Source organism: Dermacentor silvarum, chromosome 7, assembly GCF_013339745.2.
Source record: "Dermacentor silvarum isolate Dsil-2018 chromosome 7, BIME_Dsil_1.4, whole genome shotgun sequence".
In the NCBI taxonomy this organism is placed as follows: Eukaryota; Metazoa; Arthropoda; class Arachnida; order Ixodida; family Ixodidae; genus Dermacentor; species Dermacentor silvarum.
In genome coordinates this window covers 140,393,137-140,419,308 of record NC_051160.1, presented here as the reverse complement: position 1 = coordinate 140,419,308, position 26,172 = coordinate 140,393,137, and the positions used below count along the sequence as shown (strand labels likewise).

Sequence of the window (26,172 nt, the reverse complement as noted above, 5' to 3'; positions counted from 1 at the left end):
CAAAGCGCGCACAAGGGACGGAAAAAAATTACGCGCAACGTAATATAATTGCAGAAATAACATACAATGGTGCCTTGACAAGTGCTAAAGACGATATTGAGGAAGCCTTTTACGAGTATTACAGTGCTCTGTTTTCTTTAGGTACGGTAGATAGCGACCACTTCAAAAGTGAATTTTTGGCCTACATGCCACAATTAGATGACGAAAGAAAGGGTAGATTGCAACTTTCAATCTCGGTAGCAGAGGTAGAGCAAACAATCGAAGACCTAAATCCCGGGAATTCCCCTGGCCCTGACGGGCTAAGTGCGGCTTTGTATAAGACCTTCAAGCGAGAAATATCTCCGATATTGGGGCGCTTATTCAATGAGAACTTTGAGTTTAAATCTCTGCCTCCTTCATTTCTCACTTCCCATACCATTTTTATTCCTCAAACGAACGATTCTATTAAACTTTGGCAGGTATCAGCCTCTCATCCTATCAGTCTGACAAATGTTGATTACAAATTTTTTATGAAGATAGTGGCTAGAAGGTTGCAAAGCGTAATAAAAGAAATAGTGGGCCCGCATCAAACATGTGGAATAAAGGGCAGACGCATCTTTACCAACATTCACAAAGCGAGGTGTGTATTAGAGAGTTGTGACGTCGTGAAGGGTGCAGTTGCGATGCTCCAGATTGATTTTGAAAAGGCCTTTGACCGTGTGCCACATGACTTCCTTGTAAGTGTCCTAGAACATGCAAATGTTGGCGCAGTAATAACTGAAGCTGTTCGTATGGCGTACAGTACTAGGCTCATTGTTAACAAAGAAGTTGGAAGTCTCATCCAAGTGCCACACTCAGTTCGCCAAGATTTCCCCTCTCCTTTTTTGCATGTTTATTGAAAGCTTTTGCCTAAGTATTATAAAATAACTTCTTCTTGGGCGAGTTGGTGTTTACCGAACATGTTACTTAGTAGCGCAAACCTAGAAATAAAAGACAACAGTGAAAGACGAGAGGAAAGGCGAGAGGAAAGGACGAGAGGAAAAGAAAGACGAGCGTTCGTCTTTCCTTTCCTCTCGTCTTTCACTGTTGTCTTTTATTTCGAGGTTTGCGCTACTAAGTAACATGTTCAGTATTATAAACCGAAGTACAATTAGTGGCTTCAGGCTACATGTATCTGAAGTACGCGTTCTGGCCTATGCAGACGATATAGGTGTTTTTTGTTCAAATCTCGAAAGTATTGCGGAGGTTATTACCATTGTAAAACATTTTTGTCAGGTAAGCGGTAGTGCAGGTAATTGGGGAAAATGTATTGGTTTTTGGCATGGCGATTGGGATCTCACACGACAGTTTTTCCTAAATGTGCAGTGGGTAACAACCCCGGTGAAGTATTTAGGCGTACCCTTAGAACATTACACCGACAGTGGTCCCTATTGGAGGAGACAGACAGAAGAAATCCGAGAAAAAGCCGAGAAATGGAAGGGCAGAGATTAATCAATCTTTGCTCATGCTACGGTTTGCAATTTGTTTTTCATTGGTAAATTGTGGTATGTGTTGCAAGTACTCTACTGTTCTCGACTGAATGTGCAAAGGAGGAGGAGGAGGAGAAAAACATTTATTAAGAAAAAAAAGAAAAAAAAACAAGCAGGCGTCTTCCTGCTTGTGTTGGGAGGTGCCCTCAGTCCAGGGCTCCTGCGGCTCTTGCTGTACCAGTTGTTGCTGGTCACGAGGGTCCGAGCTAGTCAGCACGGCCTCCCACTGCTCGGGTGTGGGGTTGGGTATATGCGGGGCTACCTGTATTCTGGGGCATGCCCATGTGGTGTGATATAGGGACGCGTAGTCGTTACAAAGGGGGCATTTGTACGAGTACAGTGCAGGGTGTATTGCGTGTAATCTGCTTAAATGGGGGTATGTGTTGGTTTGTAATTGTCGCCATGCTACTGCGTCTTCGCGTGAGAGGGTCTTGTGTGGGGGTGGGTATTGTCGTCTGTTCAATCTGTGGTGTTCTAATATTGCGATGTATTGTAAAGGTACAGGATCCATAGATGCGGCCGTATCCCTCTCTTGTGGCGCCCGGGTGGCATGAGCTCGGGCTACAGCGTGCGCACGCTGATTTCCACGGAGGGACTCGTGTCCTGGAGTCCATACTATTTCAACGTCGGTTAATTGAGAGGCTTGTTTGAGGAGTCGGGCGGCGATGGAAGATATTCTGCCTCTGGCATAGCTACGGCAAGCTGCTTGGGAGTCGGTAATAATTGGAACGTGTTCTTTGGTTTGACTAGAGGTGATGGCTAAGGCGATGGCTGTCTCCTCCGCTTCGAGGGCGTTGGCAGTGCGGACTCTCATCGAGACCACCTCTTGAAGGTTATGGTCGACAACGCTGACTGCCATGGCTGCTTTTCGGGTGTGCGAAGACTTCATCGAGTATTTGCCGTGTTTATATGAGGATCGACATGGGAACGAACAAGTCGGACGAACATTTTTTGGCTTGTTCGTCGTGGGGGCTTAAGCTTATCGCATTTATTTCTGAGACAGCTTGTAAATCGTTTTTTGTACCTTCGAGATGCTCAGGATCCTTTCCTGCGCACAGTTTGCCAAGTACGACTGGTCAGCGCTTTGCCCACTTTGTCATCTCTTCCAATAAAATGGAAGGTCAACAACAGGGTTACCTTAAAGAGGTTGTTGAGTCGTGCCGCTTCCTGGAGGCCCGTTTCTCGATTGAATATTTAAGCGCAGTGTCTCGTAAAAAATTGTATAATGATTTATGTGATATTGTTCTCCCAATTCCATTGTACCGGACTCATTTCTCTTGAGGAAGATCGCGAAAGTGCTGAAACGTGTAATAAGCATGCCTGTGCGTCCTGGGGTGAAAACTTTCTTCTTTAAATTACATGCAGGCGTTTTTCCAGTTAAGACGTGGCTTTCTGATAAGGAATTCTTCGTTCCGTGGGGTGACCACTGTTTCTTTTGCCGCAAACCTGAAACGATTGAACACGTGTTCCTGGAATGCTGGGATGACGTGTTCTTGTGGGATGTTCTGCAAATGACCTTAAAGAAGGATTTCCCTTTGGATGCACAAGGAATAAGGTACCTAATGGTTGACAACGAGGATGGTTTTCCATGTGATATTACTATGTTACTGACTCTGCTTAGTATTTGGACGTCACGCATGGATGTTCGCCATGCAGATGTTGATGCTCACTCTGCAATCGAGTACTTTCGCGAGTCTCTCATTTCATTTCTCGAAATGGAAAAAGTGAAAAAGTGTGTACCCGATTGGGTGCCCCGTATGGAATGCTTGCTACACATGAAACAGTTCTAAAATTATGAATTTGTCACTACGTGGTTGACTTTTATACCAATACAATAAAGAAAAAAAGAAGCTTATATGTGCGCCCAATGAAAGTAACAGCAGACGGGCTCATATAACCCCTGTATGCTGAGCGATAAATAGTGCCAGTAAGCGCACAATATTCTACGTAATAAAATACGAAATTCTTACATAAAGCATTATTCTATAACATCGGCTCACAGGTACCTGCAAAGCACACCAACTTCTTATCTTTCATTTTATTTTATTATTTTCATGTAACCCATCTTTTATGCATGTAAAAGTTCAAACATTATATTCATGTTTTATTACTGGCGCCTGGGTGCTTTGATTTTGTGTACTTATTGCATGGGCCCGAACTAGCAAATTGCTAAGGGCCCAGATGCTTTTGTCACCCGTTTTTGTATGCATCTCTCGCAAATAAATTGAAATTGAAATTGAATTGAAATACAACATTGTATTCAATAGATTCTTTGATTTAGTTGATTTTCCTCGATTTAGACATTTGATATGTATCATTGTGCCTATTCTTGGCCATCCCTCCAGAATTCGTATGGGCCCTGCGTCTCAAAACGTAATGTATGCTGAAATGTAGCTATGCATGTGTCATACGAGCTTCTCTATGCATATAGCTTCCCTAGACAAGCGTAATATATCGTTATCGTCGATGTGGGCCTGTATGTCTTACATGTGCATCCGCCTGATTTCTGGTTTGCAGTTCTGCTTCCCTTGTGAGCGGTGTAGTAAACACAAGAATTGGATAAGAATAAAGTTTCCACATATGTCGTGAGTAAATATAGAGATTGCACGAGAAGACACGTTGCATGTAACCAAAGTAAACAGAACCATCGCCGTTGGTTGTAAAGCGTTTATTACCGGTTTCCCATAGCTTCACTGCACATAGATTTTAACATGTGCGCGGCATATTAATACATCTTTTTCATAAAGTTCGTCATCGGCAGTTATTGAGGACCACTTGTTTTGATTAAACACGTGTACATGTCATCCGTCGCGAAGGTTAGCCTTCATTGTGGTTGTTACATATTTCGTGAGGCTTCACGTGTACTGCAGCGGACGCATCAAGATTCTGTCAATGATCCAAAATACCCACAGAAATCAGAATTTGAGCGCTTATTAAACGTAAGCGATCTGAAAAAGGTGATGGTACATGTTAATATTTTAAAAAATACCGTAGGTTTTCACAAATACATGTCCGTGAAGCATAACCATCACCATCCATTCATGGCTCACATAAAGGTTTTAGAGCCTCGTTTTTGAAGAATTTCTTGACGGATTACGGAAAAAGGGTTGAAAACTACAAAATCAATTTTCAGGGCCGGGGGGGGGGGGGGAGGGCATTAGCTCCTGCGACCAGAATGTTTCAACAGTGAGTTTCAGTAAAATCTCTTTATGACAGGTTGCCGCAGAGGTCATTGTCATATTGAGGAACCCGGACGTCGCAAGACTCTTCATAGTGGTCTAAGCAGTGCCTCGGAACATCATGTGCCACGGCAGGTTTCACCCACAACAAGCAGTCTGCAAGAGAAAAGCCAGACAGATCAAGTGCGATATTAAATCCGCAATAGGTTGTGTTTTCAGCAAAGTGTCTTTGGATGTTCATATCCGGCATATGGAGTGGAAGCTATCACTGTGTGATATGTGAAGTGCGCGAGGCGATGCAAGAAAAAAAGCAACATCTAAAGAAAAGTCCACGAGAGACTATGAGAAAAGAAGAGGAAGAGAAGAACGGAAGAGTGGGTACGTGCCATGATGGAAGATCATCATCATGATCATCAAAGAGGGAGAAGACACGTCGGCAGTTGGAATTATATATAAATAATTTCCTTTCGTCATTCAAAAATTTTCAAAAGTGTTCCTGATTAGACTCTGATAACTGTTTTCCTTCAATCACCCGATTCTTGGTCAATCCCCCATAGTGGGTACGAGCCACTTTTAAAGGCAAGCAAGCAAGCAAGCAAGTTGGAACAAGGGCAGGCGGCTAGGGTGCAGAGGTGTGAGCTTGACGGGCGCTTGGACCCGGGCTTACGAGGCCTCTACCTGGCCGGCTCTGCACTTGCCGACGACCTGGCATCTACTCACAGCAAGCTACGGTTTGCTCGACAGTGAGCGCTTTCGGAAGTTGGACGACGTGGCGCGGAAGAGTGAGCTGCCAGGTGACTGGGCCTGGATACCTAGGCCTTCCACTCGATCACAGCGGACCTGCTGGAGACACTCGAGACGAACATATGTGACCTCTTCTCAACGGCAAGACCTTGCTTGAGCCAGCGTCACGTCGGCCGTTCGAAACCTGCTCACTTCCTCCAACATGCTCACTTCCTCCAACCCCAGGCTTCATTTTGCTGGTGCCACCTCCACATAGACTTCTGGACCACCATCCTCGCCTATAACTGGTGAACACTTTACTTTCACGTGACCTCCGCTTGTTTTGTTACCCCTACGTATCTTAGTGAACTCTAGCTGTGTTCGTGAATTATCCGTGTATCGCGTGCTATAACTGTCGTTGTAATCTTTTCGCTTTGTTATTCCTAGTCCGTGTATATAAGAGAGTGCTATTTTCTGTTGAGAAATGTTTCCCTTGCGTGTGGTTTGCAGCCAGCCTTGTCTTTTATTGGAAGCACCAAGGCGCAACACCTTGGATGCGTTTCCTATCACAGTATAAAGAACCTAATCATCACACACTGTAAAGGTACAATAATGTCACATAGGTGTAGTACTGTTTATGGAATTTCAAACTTATCTACTTAGCAATACAATTGAATTGAATGATTGATTGTATATAATAGTTTCAACACCCCAGCAGCAAGCTTTGTGTTTATTTCTTCTGTGTTTTTATTATTATTACTATTATATTTGCTTCTCTAGTAATAGACCCACTAGCAGCTACCAGCGGGAGTGGTGGTCACGTGCGCACCCTCATCAAGATTGTGGCGCGGAAAGTTGAGACCACTGTGCACTTGACTGCACAAGAGAGAAGAGAAAGTGAGTGGAAAAGCCCAGGTTCCGAGAAAACCGTCAGCATAGCGCCCATCTGCACGAGTTCCCGATGCAGATATGCATGGAATAAAAAAAAAGAATGATCGACTGGCGGCACAGAGCCAGCTTTCGGCACCACGGTCATTGTATGCCTTTAAAATCCGGCACCGTACTGACTGGCACGCAAACGACTGGTTTGTGATAACACCTGGCACCATTTCCTATTTCCGGATTGTAGCACACACTCATGAATCGTTTCCGCGCTCCACTTGGCATGTGTACTGAACTGGTGACACTTAGTTATGTTATAATTAAGAAACATTTGACAGCGTCAATTTTTTGTTGAACATGCGTAAATTTGCGCGCAAGAACTACAAAAGGACCAGGCTGAAGCCAACACATAAACACAGGACGCCAAGCGCTAAGCTATCAACTGTTTATTTTTCAGCAAAATGTGAATATGACATTTGGCCACGTCGCAACGGACCGTTCCCTCGGATCTGATACTTTCGTTGTTCTTGCGTCCAAATAAAAATGTGATGTAATTAAGTATTGCGACCATTAGGTACGAACGCATCACGTCCTAATTACGGAGTTGCATCTTTATATAGAGAATAGTGCTTTTTTTTACAAATATTTTTTATAATCTAGATTGGCTTCGCTCTCTTTACTCAGCACAACACGCGCTCATGCTGACTCTAGCAAAGTCCTAAAATTATTGTAGATAACTGCAAATCGCATGCAGTGGGGCCATATTGGAACGAGTACTTACGATCATGGTTGTTGTAGGGAACTATCATCACCATGCAGGTCTCATAGTCAGTGTAGTTGTAGTAGGCAGTGTACGGGCGAGTCATGTCTGAAAAAAAAATACATAAAATTGTCTCCGAATGCGTAATGTTCTTTGGCTCGGCTCGTATTTTTCTTTCCCTATGTTCAGCCTAGATTGTGCTTTTCTTTCCCTGTTGACTCACCCCAAATTTCAAGTTGGCCCGGACACCAACTTCAGGTTGGCCCATTCCCATATCAACCGCCAATTTAGGTTGGCCCACCCCAACCCGATGCATTTCTATGGAGCCCTACGTATTCCTGTGGGAAAGGTGTCCCGATTTTTGCTTTACAGACTATTTTTTGCATGATTTTGCTACCAAAATTGCTGGGGTACTCGCCAGAGAATTCTAGGCATTGGGAAATTCAGTGTGAATACAGATAAGATAAATGCTAGAAAATTAAATCTTGTTAATAACATAGCTAGACGTATATCTCTGGGGACAAACACATCAATACACAGAATGGGCTCCTAAAAATTTGTAGTCTGGGTTCTGTAACAATACTCGCCGCGAGATGTCATAAGAATAGAACAAATGGATATTTACACTGAGGTACTGTATCAGGTTTGCTAACTATATTCTTTGAGATAGTCCATGGTATATAAAACGGTCACCACGTTTTAGAACTATGGAATGCAATCTTTGGTGATCACTTTCACTTCAGCATGCGTGAATCCTATTTGTGATGTAGTTGTCATCACTGCATCGAAATAATTTAATAGATGTTCATCCTCATTTGGTTCTTAGCCATAACCTTTCAAACGGGAACATTATTACCACTCGTTGCATCGAAAGAATATTACTTCTACTAACTGTTTAAATTTAAAATTTGTTTAGTTGAAGCCCTTGCAAAGCAATTGCAAGTGACTTTTCTAAAGCATAATTATGATGGGCACGCTATCGAAATAGATAAAACCGTTTGTCGTATGCAATGCTTTCCGCCAAGTGAAAAACTACGGCTGCACGAATATTTAAACTTCCAAACATAATTCCGAAACCTTCTTAGTTTAAGATGATTATTAAGTTATCTGTATTTGACCTGATATTCAATAAATACTACTCAGTAATAGCTAAGATGATAGTACAAGGCGAGAAGTACAAAGTGGCGGTAGGGGGTAAAGGGCCTCTCGCCAGATTTGGGCAAATCAATCATACAAGGGCGTAAATCACGTGGGGACAATTGTGTCGGCAAATTTTTAAACCCATGTACACCGCAAGAAGCAGAAGACTGCTTTTGTGACTTCGGAAGCCACCAACAAAGGTGACTTCGTTTTCTGGAACAAGGCGCACGCCCCGTCATCGAGATGTCATATCCGTGGCGCTTCCACGTCATACGCAACGTGACGTCTCACCGCATGAACTGCCAGCATCAGCGCGAACAACCCGGTGATTTCTGTGGAAAGCAGTGGGCGAAAACCGTCTCTACAAGTGAGCGACGCTGCTAGAAAAACACGATAGACAAAAAATAGTTAAAGGCAGGGAATGTCGTGGCTGCGAAGATATTTATTACCGAGGAAGGAGGTCAGAATGGCAGGGAACCGAGGCGCCCTGAATTTTGGTAGCCGCAACCAATTGAAGCCATGCAGACAATGAGAGCAAGGAACGCACAATTGTTGTAATTGAAATGATAATGTTGAGGGAAATGAAAGTGGACGAAAAAACAGCTTGCCGCCGGTGAGAGCCAAACCCACATCCACCGCAAGACTAGTTAGAGCCGAACACACAACCTCCCCATCTCCGGAATATGCGGTTTCGACTCCCATCGGCAGCAAGTTGTTTTCTCGTCCACTTTCATTTCCGTCAACATTATCATTTCAATTATAACAATTGTGCGTTCCTTGCTCTCATTATCTGCTGGCTTCAATTGGTTGAAACAACTGGTTGCGACAGCGGAGTTGTAGCTACCGTTTCTTCCCAACGTGGCTGCCTTTTATTTCTTCGAATACGCTATCACTTGTGAATGAGAGCAGATCTACTGAAAGTTTTAAATAGGAAACGACGTTACAGTTTCCATTACGGACTTTTGGTGCACTTTCGTTTGCAAAAAAAAAAAACACCGCATATCCACGGGGTGAATGATGACGAGTGGGCGAAGCTCCGGAGGGAATCATCGGTAAACCGTGAATCTTCCGTGTAATTCGCCCAGTCTCGCCGCACCAAATCGAACGATTGACTTCCACCAATAACACGCGCCATATGTGACGTAATTCCTATTTTATAACAGCGCCCTGAATTGTAATTGCACCATCTCCCGCTTAAAGGGACGCTAGCACAAACGCGTTTGAAGCGTGCAGTACTCTAGTAAGGGGGAGAGGCCACAGCGTCTTACGCAGCCGTTTACACATGCCGGAACGTGCACCGCGTTTGCCGACGCCATCAGCGTTTATGAATACGGGGGTAAGGCGGAGAGGCCACAGCGTCTTACACCAGCTTCTTACACGGGCCGTAACGCGCTAGCACAAACGCGTTAGAAACGCGCAGTCTTTCGTTAATGTTGGGTATTTATTGCCATCGTGGTGCGTGTGTCCATGTGCGCTTCGTGGCGTAGTGGCTAGCGCCGCGCGTTCGGAAGCAAGGGGCCCTGGTTCGATTCCGCTACGGACACAACTTTCGGAGGTTTTTTTTTCTCATAAAAGTAGACGTGGCTACCTACTACGACGACGACTTCTACTACGACGACGACTACTACTACTACATACTACAGAGGAGGGACAGACCCACACCCTAAGGAGCTTCGCCCCTAAAATAGTATTCAATTTGGTACTCGAGGTGATGTCCTTTTCAAACATTCCTATTTAATGGACATGGAAAGGGCTTCACTATTTATAAATACCATTAGAAGTGAGCTTCCAGAGCCCAGCCATGCTAAGTCGTTCCTTTTATGTTTTGAAGTGAGCAGTCCGTCTTATTTGCGTGCTTCCTCGGGCATCAATTAGTAGCCTCCTTCTTACCGTACGCAGTAAATGAACTTATGAGATAACGGCCCCCTAGGTATGGAGAAAATAGAAGACTGATGTTAATACTGTATCGTCAACAAAAACTAGCATTTTCTTAGTTAAAAGAGCACAGTGTACTAAAGAGCTGCATTCTCGCGGTCTTACAGAAACACTGAAATGAAGGTAGGAGATAAAGCCAATCAGCACCCTGTGCTGATTGCTACGGCCGTTCATTGTCTAGTGCGCTATTATTTCTGCTCCAGCCAAATCCTGTGATTAAAACTTTACTCACCGTTGTCTATGAAGTACGTTGTCTGGTCAGGTGCATTTCCCGCTTGTATGTCGAAAGTGACATTCCTCCTAGGAGAACAATATTAGGGGATTAAACGTGACAACTAACAACTATAGCCACAACTACGATTGCTTACTTCACTATATTTTTCGTTATACTAATGATCCGCAATATTCGACAATAACAATATCATTACAGCGCAACCAAGACTGGCGCCACTCAGAAGACAATTTGACGTGTAGAGGTGGACTCGGCCTCGACAGCCATCTTGTTTATGTATCGTTGTCTGTTCTATAAATAGTGTAAATACATCTTTATATGTGACAAATTGGCGAGAGGTGTCCGGTATCCACAAGCGACAACAACGGAGCTCCGCAGTGGTCGTCACCTCGGCCTGGACAACATGATGGACGAAACCAGACCCGGAATGGCGTGCCCCATATCAACGCCTACAATCCCGATGGTTCTCCTGGCTCAGCTGCGGGATCCCTGCACGTTATGCGGCACCGACCACCTCAACGTGGAAAACTCGATCGCCACATGAGCGTGTAAGTGCCCACAACAAATAGGATTCGAAGATTATGTTAGCTAACCTGCAAGGCAAGGCGAAGATGTGGCATGATAACCACGAGACATAATGACTAGGACACGTGCAAGCAGAAGCTGAGGGACTTGTTTGGCCGTCCCGCTGGCCGGATGAGCACCGCAAAAAAGAACTAGGGACCCGCATGCAAACGTCCACACAATCATACGTATCTTACATACAGGACGTGCTGGCTGTATGCCGTAAGGCCGACAGCGATATGGCTGTGCCAGAAAGAGGCTGCGCATTTACTGATGGGAATCGCTGACCATGCTTTCAACCTGCTCATGTACAAAAATTGTGAGACAGTACAGGACATCATAAAACGTCGCAGTTTCGCCCGAAAGGCGAAGCTTCATCAACTGCGATAGCACAATAGTAGAAAGCTATACGTAGAAAGGATAGTAGTTTTATCGGCTGTATAAACTAGGAAACATTCGCTTACTAACTGAATTACCAAGCATGGTGTCAGCCAACTGTCAGCGCGCCCAAGCAAACTTAAAAGATGACACTCGATGACCCCAGACAACCGCTGTCAAAACACTGGCCTGAGCAAGCGCGGCGGCAGCGAGCGAAGATTCGTGCGGTCTATCGCTTCAACGGAAACTGAGAGGCGAAAGCACACCACATACAAAGGTAGGAGCTGTGTGGAGATCGCTTTCAAGATACGGTGCGCTCGACCGCTCGCAGCCGCCCAAAGTACAAGTGAGCCGTTGATGACAGAGTAGAAGCCGCACCGCCTCCCTACCACGCTGCCTTCCCACTTTCACCATTCGCGCGCGAGATTGAATCGCCAGATCCCCTTGCGCCGGGTCGCTAAATGCGCAGTTGGTTCCGGTAGAGTTACTGTATATGCTCCTTACGGGAGCAGAGTTGCGCATAGGTCCGCCATCTTGCCCGCCAATGCATCCGTGGTAAGCTGAAAAGCCACTCCGCTTGAATGCAGGATGCGGCGCGGCTTAGCAGCCGAGTGTGCTTGATCCTTCATTCCGCGAAGGCCAGGTGGCGCGGCGGGCGGCAGTGCAGGCCATAAAACTCCATGGTGCAGGTGCAGCCGTGAAGTTGGCTTTCCCTCAAAAGGGTGATTTTTGCGCGTGTGACCAGATTTGGCGAATAGGGACGCGAGCGGCGCGTTCAATCAGATGCGCAACTCTGCTTCCCAAGGAGAGCATATCCTGTAATTCTAGGTTCCGCAGCACAACGGTGCCCCCCCCCCCCCCTCTCCTTCGCTTCCATCCCTCCACGGCGTTTCGCGCGAAGGAGATGTCACGTTTGCTGACGCGCGCTTTCACTCGCGTATACAAGCTACTGCGCGCGGCGACGACTTTATCGCCCATGGACTTTATACACAACCTCACGGAAACAGCAGAAATCCGCTAGGTTTGTCCATATAATTGATATCGCAATAAAATAGTGCCAACACTTTGAGCAGGCCAAGAGCCGCCGCACTGCAACGCTGTTGGCATGTCTCGTTCGCACGGTTCGACCATCATCAGATGACCTGACGTGGATAGAGCCGCGAGAACTGGAAGCCATCTCTCCTGCAGGCTTTTTCTCCCGCCCCAGTTAGCCGAACAACTTGCCTACAGTGACAATCGTGCAGGCGATAATCCGCGAAGAGAGTTCATTCGGTATGTGCCGTTGCAGCTCCGCAGCTGTCCTGTGCTCCTTGTGCATTCACTGGTCAGCGGTATCCTGCACGCTACAAAAATCTGGCTGAGTAGCGAACCGGAGACGATCGGCCAATATGTTTTGCCTGCCAGCGTATCGGTCATGTTGCTTTCCATTGTAATAGCCGCACTGGCTCCTCCCCTCGACGATCACCATTCGCCATTTATCGCCCGGAACAGAGCCAGCGTCGTTACCAGCCGCCATTTGAACCGCAACAGCCAAACATTGGCGCTTGTGCCCCTTGGAACAGTCCCTCGTCGTCAATCCGACGTCACCAGTCCCGTTCGTCACCAGTTCGTCGACCATCGTCCCTATCGCCTCAGGCTCGTCGTCGACCGCCTGCGATGCAGCCAAATCGTCGGTCTCTGGAAAACTAAGCGATGCAGCTCCCGAGGGCGACGCTGCATTGACTATTTGTTGCTACCTACAGGAAAATTCAATTTTAGAAACAGAGCCCGAATTCACAAAAACTTCTTACTATGGGCTGTCCAGAGGGCCCACGATGCGGCGGTCGGGCATGGCCTGACTGTCCCAACGTGGGAGCGGCCCGCTGCGCGCTGAGTCGCGTACCTCAGGACGTTCATTAAAGTTTTCCATCCATCCATCCATCTTACGCTAGAATTTTTGGCAAGAAAGTATTTTAACCAATCCGAATGCCAGACATATCTTTAGCAAAGGCGGCCAGCCTATGACAAAGCGAACTTACGAAAGAAAAGCTTTGTGAATCTGACCCCAGATTTTTACTCCACTAAGTATTTCTGCAATGTCAGAAGTTAGAACCATAGCCGTAGCAGACAAAATAATCAATTTATAACACTGTTGTATCGTTTATGACACAACAATGAGTCAATTGCCGTCACAGCAAAAGACATCAATGTGCATCCTGCAAGCTACCACAAGTAGATACGTTGGCATGTTCGGGCTTATGAGGCTAAAGTGTATCGCACTCCATATGCCAGGTTCAACATTCATTCAAGTATTAAGTTGCAAGGGAGTAGTTCGCAAGTATCGGGAACCTTCGCTGCCATTGTCAGGCTCTTCTATACTTTAATGTTCGTTTTTATCGCCTCATATGAGAAATTTTGCACTTCTGTATGCTTGAACATGAAAACAAAAATAAAACCTAGAATGTCAGGAGGTAATCCTACGAGCGATTCAAGTGAAAAGACGAGCCAAAGTGCCTATATAACAAAAGGAAGGTGCGACCTTCCTGATTATCACGTACAGCAGGTAGAATCAACCAGATTTTTAACAACATCGCGTGAGCGCCGGCCTTTCTGACCATCAGCTACTTATGATGACGAGAAGTGGTGGTAGATCGGGCAAGCGTGCCATGTAAATTCTAGTGCGAGTGTCGTCTACTGTGTCGTTCATTGAAGGAAGGCACATACCCATTCAGAGGGTTCTCACAAAGGAAAACGGGCAAGCCTGCAACGATGGACATCGAAGAAACAAAAGGTCTTCCGGGGCGCAATTGTGTACCATGTGGTCTGTTGCCCCTCTTTTGTCCAGGTTTGTTATTCTGGAGGGAAGATAGACTCCCCCGAAGACCTTGTCTTTCTTCGATGTCAACCACCACTGTTGAGTCACATTACCTTCACTTACGCCACCCCCCCCCCCCTTACCCTGCGTTACTATAACATCTTACTCTTACAGTGAGCCCTTTACATCACCTTTTCTTTATTACTTTCTTGCTTTTTAGTCTGCATGACGCATTGCCGATCGGCCCATGCAATGTCATGGATTGGCTCACATTTTTCATTAAGTAAAATCGCACTTCCGGTTCTCGTTTTAGGCGTGCGCTGTTTGAACGAGCGCATCTAGGCTTCCTGATGGGCTTTTTCATTTTTTTTCGGTATTTACGAAATATTACTGGTCAGTACATTGCTCTAGCTACACTATTACTTGGTGGTTTTTTTTTCTTCGTTCCAAGGTTCATTTGGACGAATTCATGGGGTCCTGCGTGCCCTACAACGCCATAAATTGTCTAATCTAAAATTGTCTAAAGAAAGTGACGGTAAGCCCAGATCGCACGAACCCCTAATTGATATCGACTCGCTAAAGCAGACCTTGTCGTCAAAAACGGTGTGAAGCCCCACCTTTTTTTTGTTTTCGTAATACTGAAACTGCGCACGTGCCAGAGAAGAAGAAAATAACAAAGAAAGGGGCGTGTCAGGACTCACGAGGGTATATATATATATATATATATATATATATATATATATATCATCTGCCTATATTTATGTCCACTGCAAGACGAAGGCCTCTCCCTGCGATCTCCAATTACCCCTGTCTTGCGCTAGCGTATTCCAACTTGCGCCATATATATATATATATATATATATATATATACATGGTGTTTCAGCGAACACTTTCAAAGTTTATTTAAGTTTGCCTGTGGCAGATAACCCAATTCTAGTTAATGAGCTGGTCTACTCGAAGAGGCGGACATTACTTGCACAAAAAATTGAACTGCATAATTGAATAATTAATAGAAATTTATTATTTACTTTTTCACTAATTGCCTAATGGCTCATATTGCAATTTACAAATTGTAGCCGTAGGGTTCGCAAGGCGTATCCACTTGGAACGAATTGTCGGGATGAAACCAGTTTCGAGATATTAATTCCCGAACTTTGCGAAGAAATGCATTGGCGTTCCAGTTAGGTTCTTAACAAAACGTCACTTTATGTATTGAAGCCCAATATTAACTGGAACGCCAATGCATTTCTTCGCAAAGTTCGGGAATTAATATCTAGAAACTGGTGTCATCCCGAGAATTCGTTCCAAGTGGATCACCTTGCTAACTCCACGGCTACAATTTCTATATTGCAATATGGGCCATCAGGCAATTAGTTAAAAAGTTGATTAATAAATTTCTGTTAATTATTGGATTATGCAGTTCCATTTCTTGTGCAAGTAATGTCCGCCTCTTCGAGTAGACCAGCTCATGAACTAGAATTGTGCTATCTCCCACAAGCAACCCTTAAGAAAGACAGGGCGCTCGCATGCCTTAAAATGAAAGAGCGCAGCAGACAACGGTTGCTAGAATGGTGTTTATGCGCACGTGCGCGCGCTCTCGCCGACGTCGCCGCCTCTCGGCATTATAAGCGCGAGAGGCGGCATTCTAAGACCGACATAGCATGCGGTCAATGCTCGTGCAATATTATTAGAAAAAAATATGGCTGATTGCACGCGTTAATGCAGCGGATGACGTACGTGAAAGAATATATGAGTTGACCTTTTGCCCACAAATAAAATAACAGGGTAGCTGCTGGGCATCAAGCCTGCCCATTACGAACGGCGTTCGGCGTGAGCTCGAACGCTATCAACTAGAAGCAGCTGGCTCTTCAAGTGCGGCATGAAACATGTTATCACCCCTTGACCGAGAATCGCGAAACTCTATAAGACGTGCACGTCATGCTTTACTACAGCAGCAATCAGCCGCGAGTTATCACGACAAAAGAAAACTTGTACCACAAGTACATCGTTCACAGCAATGCAAGGGGCAAACATACAGCATGGAGATGCGCACCTGGCAATATCGCGAATGCCAGTCAGTGGGCCCTTGTTACAACTGCAATAAACGCGAGCTGCCTTTGACAAAATAAGGCATGTGGTGGACAAGCTTACACTGCTAAGCCACCTTTCGCACACAGGTGTTAGTTTGGCGCGTCTATTGCGCAAAAGGGGAAAAAGTAATTACGTGACAGTATTGAGTTGACTTTCGCCGAACTGTAGATCAGTCTACATCCGTGCGTAGTATTTGTTCGCTTATTTCACTTGCTCGTAAAATTCAACTTCTTTCCTTTTCTTTTTAGGAGCATTGTCATAAGCATCTCTTACTTCTTTGTGGAGCTGTAATTGAGTGCTTGATTGAGTGTTATTGGCCACTGTGCTTATTCCTTGCTGATCGGTATTACTAGAGAGCTCATTTAGTATGCAAGTGAGGGTAAACTTCGTTACTACGGTAACGGAAGTTTGGAGTAAATTCCAAGGCTTCCACTGCTCTGCAGATGATTAGGCAAAACAAAGGACATAAATCAAAACAATACATTGTAGGACCATATGTTACGAATTATTTGATATCGTCTCCTCTAATGGAATCATCTTTTTTGTATGGAATAACGTAACAAATCAAAACACTAATGGAATAAATCACGATGGCAAACGCCGTATTTGTTTGGGATGTCGCATTGTTGAAATCAAGTAAATAGGACAACCTCCAGCTCGATAGGATAATCTCTATGCGTTGGAAGCCCTATATGACGGCTGGTCTCCAGGGCCCACCCACTAACGCCTTCTGAGCCACCATATTCGGTTTACACTTACTCTCAGTTTAAAATAAGCTCGAGGAGTAAACTTGACGCAGGAATGCTGCATCCTAGCCTAAGCATGGCGTGTGAGCAAGTTTGGCGGTGAATGTAGCCTACTGCAGTATTCGAAATCAAGGGTTAGGGAATGCGCTTCCCTCAAGAACCAAATATGCTGAACAAATGATTGGAACGCTTTACATCAACTTCTACACTCTTAGGGCCCATTCACGCTTGCGACTAGACGACGTCCCGCGACCGATTGCGACTGGCGACCAGAAAGCTACTCAAGTCGAACGATGTTAACACTCACAAATGCGACCGACGAGTCACTAAACCGAAATGTCTTGCGATATGCCGTTCACGTCTGCTTGCAATTTCATCGCCGCGTAAAATGAGCGTCAGCGTATACGGACGTCTTGTTCCTTCGCATCTGATTGGTTCAATTTTTCTGCGACTGCGGTCGCGCGACTGAAAAATCAAGCAGCGAGCGACTGGCCCGAAACGGTCACCTTTCGAGACAAGCAACCATTTGCGACTACTTGCGACTGGTCGCTTTGCGACTAACTTGGTCGCACGACCTCACCTAGTCGAAAGTGTGAATGGGCCCTTACAATGCATCGCGTATTCACCCATTACCGCCCACTGTACTGGAACTGGTACACTTGCTTTCGTATCCCTACATCTTGAAAAAGTGAATATTTCCGTTTCTTGTACCCAAAGGGTGCGTTATTAATATTTCTCACAAAATTAGACGTCACCGCCAGTGCTTGCCCACTTTGACGAAAATGCCGGCACCAAAATACCAACCGACGCAAGTAGCCTAAGCCTCAGCGCAGTCCTAGTCCAAAGGAAAGACGGACTTGAAAGGGTCATTGCTTACGCTAGCCGGTCGCTGTCGAAAGCGGGAACCAATTATTCTACTACTCAAGAAGAAGGCCTTGCCGTCATTTGGGCTGCCACGAAATTCCGCCCTTAGCTATATGGCAGGTCGTTCAAAGTCGTAAGCGACCACCATGCCTTGGTTGGCTGGCAAACTTAAAGGACCCTTCAGGACGCTTTGCAAGATGGAGTCTGAGACTCTCATGAATTTAACATCGCCCTCGTCTACAAGTCGAGACTCTGATGCCGACTGCCTATGACGCACGCCCATCGACCCGCCGCCGCAATACGACGAGGATGACAATAGGCGCGGAAGACTTGGCTGAACAGCAACGAGCAGACCCGGAGCTAAAAAGCCTCGTCGAGTATTTCGAAGGCAACGACGACGTTGTCCCCAGGGCTTTCAGGCGAGGATTGTCTTCGTTTTCGCTGCAAATTGACGTCATCGTAAGGAAGAATGTCTCACCATTCCGCGCCACCTACCTTCTTGTTCCCTCAGCACTGCGTTCAGAAGTACTGCACGCGCTACATGACGACACGACTGCTGGGCATATCGGATTCTCCTGGACACTATCGACGATAGCATGTATGAAAGGTATTACTGGCGAAAACTCCGGGAGGCCCGAGCGGCCGCGCGCGCTCGCGGCCCCGCAAAGCTCCGGGGGGAGGGTAGGTAGGGGAGGGGGCGCGTTCTACGCCGCGTGCGGTCGCTGGGACCGCTGTATCTTGAAAGTCATCTGCGACGGTGGCAAAGTGCGCCCTACGCTGCGTTTTCACGGCTGGGTTTTCACGGCAAAGCGAGCGGCGGCACGAAGGTCAATTCAGTCGCATTTAAACCGTTAGATGCCAAGAGATGCTTCTCCATAAAGGTGAAGTAAAGAAAAGAAAAAAGAATCACCAGCCCTCCTCTGTTGAGAAAATGGTGGTAAACGAAGCTTGTCGTGTATGTACCTGACCTACAACTTTTTGTTCACTTTCCTGCTATACTTCTCCTTCCCTTTCGTGCTACTTGTCCTTTCCTTTCCTTCTACTTTCCTTCCCTTTCGTGCAACTTTTCCTTCCATTGCATTGTACGATTCTCTGCTCGTCGCTGTTGTCGCTTGCGTTCGATGTCTCGAGTTTGCCCGGCGGCGTGGTTAACAGCATTCGCCCGCCATTGCCGCTTGCGATTCTTTGAAATTAAATTGCTTCAAAATTAAATCTGCCCGTCACGTAAGACAATGAATGGCCCATGTCCCCTTAAGCAATAGTTCATACCCCCGCAAACGCGGCCTCCCCATTACGACGACAGAAGAGAAATGAAATTCTACGTTGTAATGATGAGCAGCAACAGAGCCAGCTGTGGAAGAAGAAGACGACGACGAACGCGGGAGAAGTGGCACGAACGCGTGCCGAACACGAGCGCAGTGCCAACGAGCCAGCTACGGAACAAGATGACGACGCTCGAGCCAATGCTGATGATGATAGCGCTTACGCGTACACCAACCCAGAAACAAGTGAGCCTATAAATCTTCGCTTAATAACTATTTCCATAATCTCCTCGTCCCTGCTATGGTAAAAACTGAATTTTATTGCTTAAACGTAGAGATGAAGATGTAACTGCGTGTAGTACAATGCGATGTTGCTGCCACGTCCGGAATTTTCAAGCAATCTCAGCTATTTCGAAACAGACCTCAAGGTTGCTTTCGGCCGTCTGGGACGACACAGAGGTCTAGATCAATTTAGTGTCAAATTTCTCGAAAGCGGATGACCAAAATATGAGTAAACCACTTCTTCAAAGTTACACATGAGCGGTACTTGATACCAAGAATGAATATATTGCGCATTCACTTCCGAGGGAATTTCGAAAAGTCAAAGGCAATGTGCAATGCATTGCACAACGTGTCTGACGAAGCTTTTTTTAAATTTCAATCCATTTTCGAATGTATTGAAATGAAAATACCTTTTCATTTCAATACATTTCCATTTCAAGAAAAAAGCACATTGCTTTGCGCACATTACGCACTGAATAGGTTGCGGGCAGACAAGCTCTGTCAATGGTACAAAATCACTGCATAAAATTTGAACAACTTTTGCTTGGAGAATTATGATGAACAAATTGATGAACCATTTATGAACAAATGCAGCTAAGCTTTCTCACGTGGCAGTGGATGCGCGGTTTCCTCCCAAGTGCCACACAAAGGCCGCCCTCTTTGCTTCCAAGTCGAAATGAGTTCTAGTAGCGGCGAGGCACTTGAACGAGGTATCGTTGTTTGAAGAGGAGATGGCCACTACACGGGGAAAAGCACCGAGCATCTGCAGGCACAAAAAACAGGAGTTAGTTCTCCTATAACGCGAAGTAGGGACGCGATAGCTGGCAAAATTCATCGAGCACTTAAGCCTAGATAGCTTTGTGGGGTGTTTGTTGGGGTGCAGGTACTAGCGAGCAATCCGTTTTCGAACTATAAAATACGCGTGAATCGTAGTCCCTCGTGCAAGATGCGCCTCCCAGTGGTAACGCGAGAAAACGGGTCTAATACAACACTATAGCGCCTAACCGGTAGATTCCTACGGCTTTTCTCAAATTTATATGTGGACTACACCATTAATAGGCCACATATAAATAAGACGATGCCTGCGTCATGCAAAACATTTGTTAAGAAGCCGAGCACTAGAAGAAAGAAAGTAATGAAGCTGAATCAGACGCTTTCAATCGTTGACATTACATGCAGAAGACAAGAAAGGTAATTTAGGACCCCTCCGCCGCAGGTTTGCCGGCGCGCCAGACCACAAAGGAGGCGCGGACGCCAGCTCTAACCAGTACAATGATGTTAAGCGAGCGTGAGCCCATCACGACAGCTTCTGGCACGATCGCGCGATTTAAAGAATCAGTACTCTTCTTTGCGGTTGCATCTGTAGAGTGGTTGAGGGTGTGAAGCCAACAATAAAATTAAACGTATGGCGCGGCTTTGTCTCTTGTCATATCGAGGCAACTTGTGATTCAATAATTCATGGCTCTTTCATTTCTTGAATGTTCGATGTAGACCACTTTTGGTCAACGAAATAAAGAGGAAGGCTTAGCTTTTGTACCAAATCATCCGTAAAAGGAACTCCGTGAAACAGGTCGACAATTACCACCTCCCCCCCCCCCCCCCCCACCAGTGGCGTAGCCCGAAATTTGGTTCGGGGGGGGGGCTCGAGTTGCAACGCGGCTTCCTCCTTGTAAAAGTTGTCGAGGCATCAAATACATGAATCATAACTGCATGTCATTGCCAATGCCATTCTATATGAGATGCTGAAGACGAATTATTTAACGCTACGCACTGTCAAGACAACTAAATTATGTGTTTGTTTTATAAAAGAATAGCTTCGTATGTCCCAAAAATTGGGGCAGAAATAGCTGATATCAATGCTTCCGCGTTTTTTTTTGTCTATCTAATAAGTAAAGAAAATATCACGCGAACTTTAGAACTATATCAGTTCGAAAGCAGCAAAGCAGTGCATGCAGCTGATATGAAAAACGTAAAGGCCATAAAATTAACAAGTTGAGGACAAATATTTTGATGAATCTTTGTCATTCAACAACCTTGTTTACGTTTTTGTACATATCCAACGACCAGGGAAAAACCTCAATGACGCTGTCCTTCGTTGCAATGAACTGCGCAGGAGCAGATGTTACCGGTCGTATATTGTAATTGCACCGAAATTATAGTCGCAACAGTGAGTACATATAAAAAGCAGAAGTTCCGCAAAATATGCATTAGAAATGCGAAGATAGAATGGAATATACAAATGCCAACATAAACGGCAAGAAAGTGTCGCGTGAAACCAAGTTCACTGCTTGTGTACACAAAACCTCGCAAGAAGATATTTAAATATGCGTATAAGTCTAAGGAAACGTCACTGTATATAATGCGTCAAACAAGACAAATAAACATGTTGCACAGTCACAGATAGCAAACTACACGCATACGGGCATAAAGACAGACGATCCTGGCAAGAACAAAACTATGATCTCAGAAATCGTGATATGAATTTGGGCCATGCTGCGATCGCGACAGCACCATGTGGCTGTCGAAATGCAGAAATCGAAGTGCAGAAATGTCGAAATGCAGAAAGAATGCAGAAATGACTACGAAAATGTGTATTTTAACTGCCTGCACAGCGGCAACAATTATTCTGCACCCCAAAATAAAGAAGGGTATGACTTCGTTTCAAAAAAGAAGTAAGAACATGTAGCTAAAAAGGAAAGAAAATGACAAACGAAAGCCACAGATGATGCGCCAAGTTGATTTAACCAACATCCGAGTGCCTTTTTGGGAAACGCCTCGTGTGCAGGGCTTTCAGTGAGCAAGGTTTGTCAAAATTGGTTATTGATGTCCCCGTAATTTTTGTATTCCCAGGATAATTTTGATCATCATGCTAACTGTTACAATAAACGGTGAAAACTTCTGTGGTTTTAAAAGCTAATGAACAGTCATACGTTTTCATAATTACGAGCTTATATAGGATCGTGAAGGAACAGACATTTTTACAGGCATTGATTTTTGCTGCTTCGCTATCTAAACGATAAACTTCACTCATCGGGGAGGTTTAGCGAAGCGTTCAATAACTTCGGACACGTTGATGGCGACGTCTCTATGGGTGTATAGAAGCGCCAGCATAACCATGCGTTCCTCAGACATTGCAAAGCGCAAGTGGTTTTTTTTAGTAATCTCTTGTTTGCAAATCTTTCTGCCCTGGCAGTGTCACTGGAAGGGTGACTAGAATCTGCAGCAGTTTGTACACATGTACATATAACCTGCCGTCTCCACGAGAGAGGGCATCTATTCCTGTGCTAAAACCTAAAAACACTTCGATATCGTTTCCTCAGCAATACGCTCGACAAGGTATACAGCCGTACTCTTACGGAAGCCACAATTCTTGGTCCCTGGTCCCAGCCGACGTCGGAACGAACTGCTTTAAAAGCGCTAGTACGCTTTGTAAAAGAAACAGGACTTAGTGAAAAACTATAGAATGTGCGGACTGATACGTTTCTTTTTTTAATCTTATCTTGTTTTCTAATCTTTTCTGCCCTTACCCCATCCCCTGTGCAGAGTAGCCAACTGGACACTTAACCTGGTTAACCTCTGTGCCCCCCCCCCCCCCACACACACACACACGCACGCCTTTTCTTTCTTTCCGACGCCTGCTTTTTGCATACAGGGGTGGTAGTTTTGTTCGGCTGGCTGGTGGCAAAACCAGCCCCATTTTCTTGTCTTATAGGGCCATTTACGTCTGCTTTGGTGGGACTCAATATTATTCAATATAATCCAATATCACAATATAATCCCATAGTGACTTTTCCATCTTAGTGACTTTTTAATTATGGGGCTATCATATGAAAGTTTCATCTTGAGTGGCCTCTAATCATCGATCATGCGCTGACTTTACGCACGATAGCCTTTTACTTGCAACATTAGGACGTGATTTTATTATCTATAGTGTGGATTCCTTGCGAAATATGTTTCTCTGCATTGTTTCCTCGTTTCGTGTACTACAATTTTGGATAGCCAACTTTTCAGTAGCCAAACATTTTATATTATCGCAGTTATCAGATAATCACAACCGACCCGATTGCTGAGACGAGGTCTTCTTGCAAAGGGCTGCAGACGCGAGTGACGTTGACGGCTTTTCTTTTCAGAAAATCGGGAATGTACGAGAACCAAATGTTTTACATTAGGATGCAGCTTACAATACGCCACATACTTGTCGCGATAGTCCAGTGGCTTTATCGCTGAGATGCTCAGTTCGAGGTCGTGAGTTCGCTCTCGGCCGCGGCGGCCCCAGTTTGATGCTGTCAGAACGGTCAAACGTTCGTGTACTTAGCTTTAGCTGCACCTGAAGAACCTTAGGCGGTCAAAACCTTTCTTTTGACCCCGAATACGGCGTACCTTAGAATAAGATTGTTGGTTTGTCAAATAAAACGCCAGATATGATTGTTTGATTTCATGGTAGTGTGAACTTTGAGCGCCTTGTAGTAAGCAGTAGAAATTGAAACGTCACTCGATTAATGTTCGCATCAGTCCTCGTGTATATTTCAGGAATTCCAAGTATAGTAAAGAAATCCTACAGTATTTTTCTAGCAATAACACCAGCGGCTTTGGCGGGGTTATTGCATCAAATACATGTACGCCTTCTAGGAAGCCATTGATGGTTTCTCATCGAAGTGTTAGGCGTCAGCTGTCGTGTCATTGCTTTGTAATCGCAGCCACCATGCGGGGAATTTTTCTATGTGCCTGGTTAATTGGGGCGGGGTTCCACCACAGTGGATAATCATCGTCAATTTATTCATTTATGTCAGCATAGCTAAACTATGGGGTTTTACGTGCCAAAACCACGATGTCATTGTGAGGCACGCCGTAGCGCCCCCCCCCCCCCGCCCACCCCCTACGGCCTGCCTCACGATCATATTGTGGTCCAGAATAATTTGGAGCACCGGAGTTTCTTTAACGGGCTCCTAAATTTAAGTAAGCGGGTGTTTTCGCATTTCGAACCCATCAAAATGCGGCCGCCGTGGCCGGCTTTTGATCCTGCGACCTCGTGCTTAGGAGCCCAACACCATAGCCACTAAGCAAACACGGCGGGTCCCAGTATTGCTCTTCATATACCTAAATCAAGAAAGAGCATCACTCCGTGAATGGAGACAACTTGTGCCAGCGGCATTTTAACTCCGTGAACATTATTAAGCTTGTTTCACTGAGCACTTGGAAGAAACAATACTTTCAGATACGGAGCGCCCATATTGTAGTTGAATACAACGCTTCAGTATAGAGTTGCTGTAATGCATAAAGTGTTCTATGCTCTAGCCAACAGTATATCAATAAAACGTGCATCGCCTGTTTTTTTTTATGTCGCAATTGGCATCGCTCACGCAATAAAGAATCGCGCAACAGGTTCCATTTCTAATTTTCATGCGTGTTCTCGCATATTCTGTTGCTTTGGCTTCACTGTGCTATGTGTTCTGCGTGCAACAACCGGACATGCAAAGACGTCATTGAGCGGCAGGTGTCATTGGAAGTTGCGATCCAACGTTAACAATCTCTTTGAGTGGGGGCTTCAAAGGGCAGTCTATGTTCGGGCTATACTGGTATTTTCTTTCATTTTTGATCCAGAACTAAGAGCTCATACGGATAATTGCGTTGAATGTACTGTGAACGACACCAAAACAATGTGGCATCCTAGATTTGATTACAATACTGTGGAACTTACCCTGAATCCGTCTATGGGTTCGCGATGGGGGCGGTTCGCCACAATACTGGCAGTGGCCATAACAGCAAGCGTCATGCATGCTCCAGTGTTGAGCCAGCCCATTTTGAGAAGACGAAACAGCACGGCGAGTTTCGACAGCAAGGCGAGATGCAACACTGAAGCCCTCGCGGGTTCGCAACCTGCCTCTTATTCAGCGTCTCACGGGGTTGAAAAATGAGCCGAGGGGGTGGAACGACCGCGCTCAATATCGCCGGCTGACGGGCGCAGAACGCACGTGAAATCTAGACACTGCTCTTGACCCACGATTATCAGTTGAGTTACTGGTTGAGCCGCTGTGACACACAAAACTGCTGTTTTCATTTCGTGAGTCGGAAAGTCGAGAAATCCTTAGGTTTGAGATACAGAGATAGAGATAGCTTTGACATCTGAAAACGGGTACACTGGCTGCCAGTTACTTGTGCGGCGGTGCCGGGCATGTAGTTTCATTCATTTCGTTTAGTTTTTATTCACTGGTGTCACTTTCTTTTAGTTTTCTTGCTACCGTTCAATATTTCGGATGTGTCTCGCGGGTACGAGACACAGAAAGGAGACACACAAGCCCCTGTTTTTTTTTTTGTAGATGTGTTCTTGAAAGTCGGAAACAATGGTACCAAAATATATGCGAGAAAAAAAAGCGATGTTTCTAGTGTTGTAGTACGGTCAGGTCAGCCGACATTCGATGAACCGGTAATTAATGCGATTGGTATACTTTCGGAACTTCACGCACTTTCAGGAGACTTTGTATCTCGCCGTTTTCCCGACAACTTGGGTTACTGGGCAGTTTATGCTTCAATGTGTACAACATCCGGCTACTGTGCCGACGAGCAGGATTCGAAATCAACCAACGGACCAACTTAAGTCCCGGGGTATGTGTGATCGGGTAATTGACGCTTTTCCACGAACCACTTGCGTCACTGGGTGTGTGCCACAGGGTATGTGACAATTTTCAGTGGCAAAATATTCAATAAAAACGTCTCCGGTACGCTTCCGAATCGAACACGCGTCACTTATATTCAAACAAGTTTGTCTCAACACATGTTCACACTTGCGCCACGCGCTGATTTCACGGCGGCACCACTAGGCGGCGCAGCGGGT

At 45.5% G+C, this 26,172-nt stretch overlaps 1 protein-coding gene across 1 annotated transcript; it reads right to left on the bottom strand.

Moving 5' to 3' along the window:
* Positions 1-4,645: 4,645 nt before the first annotated feature.
* Positions 4,646-25,218, bottom strand: LOC119457345 (uncharacterized). Its single transcript, XM_037718962.2, has 5 exons — positions 25,039-25,218; positions 19,949-20,103; positions 10,360-10,427; positions 7,074-7,160; positions 4,646-4,843 (listed from the first exon to the last, which is right to left on the bottom strand). Exons 1-5 carry the CDS (start codon positions 25,138-25,140, stop codon positions 4,716-4,718), a joined length of 540 nt encoding a protein of 179 aa, XP_037574890.1. The 5' UTR covers positions 25,141-25,218; the 3' UTR covers positions 4,646-4,715.
* Positions 25,219-26,172: the final 954 nt, after the last annotated feature.